The following is a 7,982-nucleotide window of genomic DNA, read 5'->3' as shown; positions in this document are numbered from 1 at the left end:
GATTGCCCTGCAAGGCTGGGGGGCCAAAGGAGGGACTGAAAGGCATTTTGAGTCTAAGGCTCCTGCTAATTATTGAGGCCCCTCTGCTTGTTCCTAGCAGCATCTCTTCCACCCTCATTACATGCCCTCATAATGGACCTCTTGGTGCCCCCTGCACAGATGGGCCCCACCCTGTTCTTTTGCCTGTTGTTGGTTCAGCCTTGGTTCCTCAAGCTGGCACTCTGCCAAGGGTGGGGACCAACTCCCTCACTTAAATGGGGCTCCCTGAGAACAGAGACCACCTCACCCCTCAGATTGCGGCGCCAGAGATCTCAGTCACCTCTTCCCCCTTCACCTGCTTTATAGCTCCGCTCTGAGACACCAGAGCGAGGAGGGGCTTGGGTTTCGCTGGCTCTGCTTTAAAACATCATGGCTTTCTGTTCCATACGGGAGGAGGGGGGCGCAGAGGGCCAAGCCCACGAGGGCGACTTTGGTGAAGTCCCTGGTCTTGCTGCATAGACGAGGCTGGGGTCGGAGGAGACACCGTGGCACCGCTGCGAGGTCCCCGGCTGGCCCGACCCGAGTCGGACAGTGTGCTACCTCGTCCCACCACCAGGAGGCGACTGTTCACTCTGGCTTTTCTTCCTTTGGGGTTGCTGGACGGGTGGGGGGGAGGAAGGGATGTAGTGTGGGCTCGCGGCAGGTGAAGCAAGATCCAGGCCTGGGGCTGTCGGCGGAGAGCTCCATCTCTCTCCTCTGGGTGTCCGATGTGGGAGGACTTCTTGACCTAAGCCTGGGAGAGGGGAGGTTACGCGACCCCGGCAGCAGTTAAAAGTTCTCTCGCCCGCAAGGGAACCCCTTCCTCCCAGGTCGGAGGAGGAGGTGTGTGGAAACGCTGCCGCCTTCCCAGGTATGTGCACCACCCGAGCTGGGCTAGACTCCAGGATTTGACTATTTGCCGTGGATCTGAGGGAGGCAGCGGAGCTGGTTTAACTGCATAGATAGGGATGGCTCCGAACAACCTCCTTCAGGTCCCGAATGGACGGGCCTGGAATTCTAGAAATTCCCGGAGGCGGACATCCCAAAGCGAAAGGGGAAAGGGAGTTATAAAATTAGATGGTCATTCCCGGCCTCCCCTCCCCCACCTCGGCGGGCGCCCCCTGCAGACAGCCGGCTCAGCACGCCTTCAGCACTTGCTGCAGATGCAGGCGCACGTCGGTGGCGGTCTCCCAGGGCACCACGCTGGCCCGGAACGAGCTGGGCTCGGCCTTCTGCGCCTCCTGGATAAGGCGGTGCATGGGGTAGCCGCGGCGCGGGAACGCCACGTCGCCGCTGGCCAGCAGCCCCATGGGGCAGAAGTCGTTGGCGCCGTCGCCCACGTAGAAAAGGCGCTCGAAGTGCACGCCGTCCTGGGCGCGCTCCCGCAGGTAGTCGCCGAGCACTTTGTGTTTGCACATGTTGGCGGGGCAGCGCGCGCAGCTGTGCGTGTGGAAGGGCCGCAGCGTCAGCAGCCCCCGCGCGTCGGGCGCCGCCGGGTTGCTGAGGATGCGGCGGAACAGGCCGAGGTGGCCGGCGGCGCGCAGCGCGCTCTCCACGCCGAAGGTGTTGGCGTCCGAGATGAGAATCACCTCGAAGCAGGAGCCCTGCTTGGCCACAAACTGCAGCAGGTCGCCCATGCCGGGGGACAGGGGGATGGCCTCGTAGACGGCGCGCAGGTCCCGCGGCCGCACGCCCTGCTCGCCCAGGTGCTTGAAGACCCGCTGCATGTACTCGTTGTAGAAGCCCTCGCGGTAGGTGGCCCGCAGGCTCTCGGGCAGCCGCTGGCCCGGCGCCGCGCGCACTATCGAGTCGTCGCTGTTTTCGTCCACGATCGTCTCGTCAAAGTCGAAGGTGAGGAGGAAGCGCGGCGCGCCCGGCACAGCCATCCTGCCGTCCTGGGAGCAGGGGGGGGAAGAGCAGCAGCAGGAGGAGGGAGCAAGCGAGAGCGGGCGCGGCGGGCGCCGCCCCGGGAGAGGCTGGTTAGCGGGCCTCCGCCAGAGGCGCTGGCACGTCCAGGACCTGGGAGGACCCAAGGCTGGTCAGCTGCGGGAGCGCCCGACGCCGCGGCCCCACCCCAGCTCCCCGCCCACCCCCTTGGCGCCTCTGCGCTCCCAGCGCTGGGGTTTATCCTGAGGACCGTCCTCTTGAGCCCAGAGGGGCTCCCTTGACACCCGTTTCTGCTACTTTCATCCGGGGCCATTGGGACTTAGCGTGGTCATCTTAAAAGAGGGAAGAGCAGCTTCCAAGGGGACGCCCTTCAGGGACGGTTCTGGGCTAGACCTTCTCGAGACTTCTACTGACCCCAGTTGTTGGCGTGGATAACGGGAGGGTGGAGGGGATTCCTCACTCCCTCTTCCCTAACAAACATAGGGAAACCAGCCATCCACTGGATGGTCACAGCCTCCACAACCCCCTTCTGGGCCTCGGGCTGGCTGTGGCAGACGGTAAGGAGCTTGGCTCCAGGGCAGACGTGTTGGCACCGTCCAAAGCATATGGCCAAAGAGTGCCAGACCTCAGGCCTGGAGAGTAGGTGCTGGGCCTCCGCACTGGCCAGAAAACTGGATCTTAGCTCTCAGAATAACCCGATAGGTAGACTGACTGCTCAAGACCCAGGCAGGCTCTCTGGGAGCTGCTTCCAGCCAGATGGGTCTGGGCAGGAGTCCAGGGATGGGACTCAGCTTTTCTGGGGAGTTTTAGGGCCCTGTTCTGATAGCTCATCACAAGTCACTTGCCAGTTCCCCAGAAGGACCGTGTCAGCAGGTGGGGTTCGTGCCAGAGTCCGAAGCAAGCGGGTAGCAGAAGCAATGGGGCTTGGGGAGGTAGGAGCCCCCCACGCCAGGCCACGACATACCTGGGAGACAGGCAAGGGAGAGGAAAGAGAGCAGCAGTGGCTGAAAAGGTGGAGAAGGTAGTGGGGGACATGGCACCAGTGGGGAAGGAGGGGACTGGGGGAAGTAATGATGGGGGAGCATGGAAACAGGCTGGACAGGAAGAGAGTAGGGGTGGAGCTCCAGGAAGCGGAGACCTTGGGTCGGAGTCATGTTGACAGGGGACATGGGAGAGAATGGGGACAACAGGGCAAGGGTGAAGGGACAAAGAAATTCAAGCAAATGGAGGCAGAAGCCCTCAGCAGCCAGTCCCTGCCACCTGTGCCTGCCAGCGGGTGGGTGGACGGAGAGGCAGAGTGAGCAGGTCATGCACAGCCCCGGAATCCCACTACACTGCCTCCCCCAGCCACGAGCCCCGATGAAACCACTCCTCTTTTTGGTGTCTTCCTAACTCCCTGATATCTCTGTGATGTTTATGGCCTGGCACACCTCGTGAAACAGAAGTCCAGGCTCCTAATTTCAGAGGTGGGATCTGAACCTGGCTATCTGCCTCCCGAATAGAACTGTCCTTTTAGCCTCACCCTAGAGTCACCCACTGCTCTCAGCAATATCCACCTGGGAGTCTCAGTGGCCCAGGGTCTCTAGAGTTGAGGATGTAAAATATCAGGACCCCTCAACTGGGATGGAAGCTTCTAGGGGTTAGTGGAGGCCCAGCAGAGGTGAGGGCAAGCCTGAAAGGGGCTAGATAGGGTCCCTCCCACCCCATGATGGAAACATGGAGGCTGAGGCCTCATCCTGAGACCCCCTAGAGGGACCCACTTACCCTAGACAGGCACCGGAGGCCAGCAACTGGAAAACACCCGCTCATTGTTGGTATGTCACACTGAGAGCCACCTATAGGGACTGTTGGTCTCTAGCCGTCGTCCAGAGCTCCTGACAACCACACAAGTTCCGTTTGAGGGTCCCCAGTCAGCTGGCTTTGTTTCCACCACTAATGCTACCAGGCCTTATCCCCTCTGCGGAGCCCCAGGAACTATTCCCAGGAACTCAGTAAAAACAACCCTTCAGATGGGCTGAGTGCTTAAGACCACAAAGCCCTTGCTAGGCATCCTCTTAGCAATCCACTAGGATGCTGGAGAGGTTGTAGATGATATAATTGGAGACCCAGGAGTTAACCCACTTGCTCACAGGTCACTCACTCTAAATGGCAGAGACAGATTTCAAAACCAGATCTGAGCCCTGGTGGGTGTTGCTCAGTGGTTAGTGTTGGCCCCGCACACTGAAGGGCCCCGGGTTCAATTCCTGGTCAAGGGCATGTACCTGGGTTGCAGGTTCCATCCCTTGCCCTAGTCTGAGTGAGTGCTGGAGGCAACCAATCAATGTGTCTCTCTCACATTGATGTTTCTCTCTCTCTTTCACTGCCCCCTCCCTCCCTTCCACTCTCTCTAAAAGTCAATGGGAAAAATATCCTCAGGTGAAGATTAACAACAAAAAAACCAGATCTGAGTCTGAGACCAGTGCTTTTTTCTCTGGTTTGATGGTTGCCCCTTTCTGTGTACAGTACAACAGTTTACAAATCACCTTCATTCATATTCTCTCACTGCTCATCACAGTTTCATGAATTCAGCAGATGAGAAGGACTCAGAGAGGTTAGATTACTTGCCCATGGCCATGCTGTGCCCATGGGGCAGAGCCTGGATCATGAGCACCTGGCCACAGCCTTGCCTGCCCTCTGTCCTCACAAGGGTAGGGGATGACCAGGCTCATTGTACCACAGCTGGGAGCCCAGACCCCTGAGCACCAAAGGTGATCTGGGACTGGAGTATCAGATTGACATTTCTGCTGGACTTTGCTATGTGGCTTTGGGGACAGGGTTTGGCTTTGTGGGACCTTCACCAATGCAGCAGCTACAGGGGATACCACCTACAGCTCCCAATGACCCCCTCCACCTTAGGGTTGAATAGAAGACCAGAAGCAGCTGGGACAGATCTGCAAACACATTGAGAGCCAGGAAGACTAGACAAGGAAAGGAACAAAGGTCTAGCTGGCTGCTGCCCTCTGGTGTTGACAGTGGGTGACACTGGAAACACCCCTGATTTTGTCAAGGTGACTCTCCAGACCATCCTGGGATAGCAGAGAGAAACTATTGCTACCACGTCAGAGAGTGGGACATCCCAGGAGCAGGGCACAGGTCAGAGGGAGGGGTTCTATCACCTTGCACCTTCAGGTACCCCATCCCTCTCCACTTCGACCACACATGCAGGATGGGATGTGGGTCTCAGCCTTTGCGTTAAGAATTTTTAATCTAGGAATTGGGAGAGGTCACCAAAGCTAAATGGAGCAGTGGGCAAAAGAGGGAGGGGGTCGGGAGAGAAGACAAGGTGAAGATGATGGGAGAGAAAGGGAGGGAGGTATAGCGGCGAGGAAATGACAGACTTTAGAGGGTGGCAGGGCTGTCCCTACCCTTATCCAGAGGGAGTTCCAGCCTTCCAGAATCCTGGCTGATAACACACAACCCTCCTGGGGCCAGGAGAAAGGTCGGGGGATGCAGCTCCCATTGTAAAAGCAACCAGGAACATACATGTGCTGAAACATGCCATGCACGTGGGGAATTGAGGGATTAGATATGAAAGGAAACAGAGGGTCTACAGAAGCCACCCAGAGACCAAATTTTATCCCCTAGAAAAGGGTCTCCTTACTTTGCCTTTGTTTCTTTTTCTTTTTCTAATTTGGTGGAACATCCTACTAATTTATAATCATCCTCAAAACGTCTAATTTCTTGCCCGGCCAGTGTGGCTCAGTGGTTGAGCGTCAGTCAACACATGCACCAAGAAGTGGTGGGTTTGATTCCTGGTCAGGGCACATGCCCAGGTTTCCTGCTCAGTCCCCACTAGGGGGCGTGCAGGAGGCAGCTGATGGATAGTGTTTCTGTCTCTCTCTAACAGTCAATAAAAACATTAAAAAAAAACAAACTTCTCATTTCTCATAGCAAAAGACATAGCTACTTTTTTTTGCATATACTCTTAATAGTATTTAGGGAAATCAGTTAAATGTTATTATTTGGTAAGTTGTCCTTGTTTCTTTTAGTCCCCATAGCAGAAAGCCAGGCATTCTGGGTTTCTTCCCCTGGAAACATAGACACCTCACCCCCCACTAGCCAGGTCCCACAGTGGTCAGAGGGACCCCAGGCCCCACTGGAATCTGGCTCCCCTGATGTTCAGAGAAGTTACTCACCTCTAGTAGTTTTGTCCTGAATGATCAAATCATTTTGTGTTACCCAAAAGAGTTCCTCAGATAAACGGCGGGTAGGATCTGAGCTTCTCCAGCAGGCCTGAGCAAAGAGAGAAAAGTTTCTTTGGGGTGAGGGGAAGTCCATAACTAGTCCCAGCTAAAAGTTGTGCCTGTCCCTCCCCCCATTCCACATGGCATCGCCAGATTCCTCCCCAATTCCCCCTACTTTTTACACAAATGTTCTTAGATGACATCTGTGGGAATGGGTGGGAGCGTCCCTTGGGGATAGGGGAGGGAAACAGGCCCCTTTTGGGCATAGCCCCTAAATTTGAAATTCCCCTCTTAATGGATGTATGGAGCCCACAGGAAGTTTGGGGACAGTTTACCATAGGAAATGTGCAGGATGGGTATGGGGGAGGTCTCCTTGTATCAATCACTAGAAATCAGATGCAGCCACTAAGCTGGAATTCTTTTCCTCTCCCAGACAGCACTCCAAACCTCACCTCCACCAGCAAGTGGGGAAAACAGAGGCCAAAGGAGGTCAAGCGAACATCCCGGGTCCACACAGTGTCAGAATTAGGATTAGAGCTCAGGGGTCTCTGGTGCAACTTGGATGGAAAATTGCAGCCAGGGCTTCCCTTATTGCCCCGGAGACCCCCCTGCACTCTGAGCATCCCGTCCTGACTAGCTGGAGGTGATGACCTGGAGCCCTGGTGCCAGTGAGGAAGCTGGGACCTGGAATCACCCCTGGGTTTGCCCTGCTGGGAGGGGATCCTCATTGGGCAGGGAGGTGGCAGCTGCCGGGTGCAATGGGGGGAGAGATATTTTTAGAGGTGGCTGGAAGGCAGGCGCTCTGGCACACCCCCAGCTGGCCGGTTTTTCGCCCCAGCGCTCCAATGCGGGGCTGGGGGTGCGCAGCTCAGGGAGCTGAGGGGACCGGTGGGTGGCCGGGAGCAAGGGGGCACCGGTTCTTTCGCTTTGACCGAGTCGGGGGCGGAGGATACACCGGGGCACCACGTTCCGGGGGGCAGGGGAAAAGGGGGACTCATTCCTCTGTTCCAGAGACTCCCCCACTGACACGCGTGAAGGAGGGCCATCAAAGTCCACGCAGCCCCCACTCCACGCTCGGACCCAAGCCCTCCCCTACCTCGGGGAGCCCAGGACTCACGTGGGGAGCGGCGGCGGCAGAAGTCTGTGCCGGCTGAGTTTGCAGTGTGAAGAGTGGCGCGAGGGGCTAGCTGAGGTGTCTGGGCGCAGGATGGAGCCGGGGGTGCTTACGGGAAGTGGAGGGGACGCGGTCTTATCACCCCCGGATTTCTGGGCTCCGGCTCACGAGTCCCTCCAGTGCGGAGGGGCCGTGGATGATGCGCGTCTGGGCCGTCCCCTCCACCTGCCCTCCATACCCCCGGGGCGGCCGCGTCCCCTTTAAGTGCCGGGGAGCGGGAGCCGGAGCCTCGGCGGGCGCTGCGGCAGCCGCAGCACCCGGGCCCACCGCAGTCCCCGCACGTCACAAGCGACTGTCCAATCACAGCGGCGCCGGCGCACATCAAAGGGCGGGCCACGCCTCCCGGCGGCCCCGGAGGCTCCGCGAGCGCCGGCGTAGGTGGGATTGGGTGGCCCGGGCAAGGGTAGGAGGTGGGGAGGGAGCTTAGCCCTCTGGAGGATCGTGGGTGGGGACACCCGGGTTGGAGTGGTTGCGGGGTTCTGCGTAAGTCCCCGCCCACATACTCTGGAGCGCCGGGGCTGTGGCCCTTCAACGGCCGCTTCCCGGGCTCGGATCCCTGAGATGTGCAGAATGCACCCCCACCTCCAGCTCTCATTCGGTTCTTCGCCCCCAAGCCCAGTGCTAGGCACCGGGTGACCCAGCTCAGGGACAGCAGTTCCTCGGTCCCTCCCCCGCGTGCG

The 7,982-nt window shown here is 58.3% G+C and overlaps 1 protein-coding gene across 2 annotated transcripts; it reads right to left on the bottom strand.

Annotated features, from left to right (window-relative positions):
• Positions 1-49: 49 nt before the first annotated feature.
• On the bottom strand, positions 50-7,596 carry PHOSPHO1 (phosphoethanolamine/phosphocholine phosphatase 1). Of its 2 annotated transcripts, none has more exons than XM_081162445.1 (4): positions 7,246-7,596; positions 6,081-6,177; positions 3,670-3,779; positions 50-2,037 (listed from the first exon to the last, which is right to left on the bottom strand). In XM_081162445.1, exon 4 carries the CDS (start codon positions 1,902-1,904, stop codon positions 1,155-1,157), a length of 750 nt encoding a protein of 249 aa, XP_081018571.1. In that variant the 5' UTR covers positions 1,905-2,037; positions 3,670-3,779; positions 6,081-6,177; positions 7,246-7,596; the 3' UTR covers positions 50-1,154. The 2 variants fall into 2 exon arrangements, with proteins under 2 accessions (XP_081018571.1, XP_081018570.1); XM_081162444.1 differs by having other exon boundaries at positions 325-1,913; positions 7,246-7,577.
• Positions 7,597-7,982: the final 386 nt, after the last annotated feature.

The sequence above is a fragment of the Miniopterus schreibersii genome (genome assembly GCF_964146895.1).
Source record: "Miniopterus schreibersii genome assembly, chromosome: 16".
NCBI lineage: Eukaryota > Metazoa > Chordata > Mammalia > Chiroptera > Miniopteridae > Miniopterus > Miniopterus schreibersii.
Note: the sequence above shows the minus strand (reverse complement) of the source record. Positions and strands in the feature narration are given on the sequence as shown.

What these genes read in the sequence shown, in the direction of transcription:
- PHOSPHO1 (XM_081162444.1), bottom strand. Translation starts at nt 3,714, where the DNA reads ATGAGCGGGTGTTTTCCAGTTGCTGGCCTCCGGTGCCTGTCTAGG. An exon ending in GCCTCCGGTGCCTGTCTAGG is followed by an intron (nt 1,914 to 3,669) that starts GTAAGTGGGTCC and finishes CCCTGCTCCCAG; the next exon opens with GACGGCAGGATGGCTGTGCC.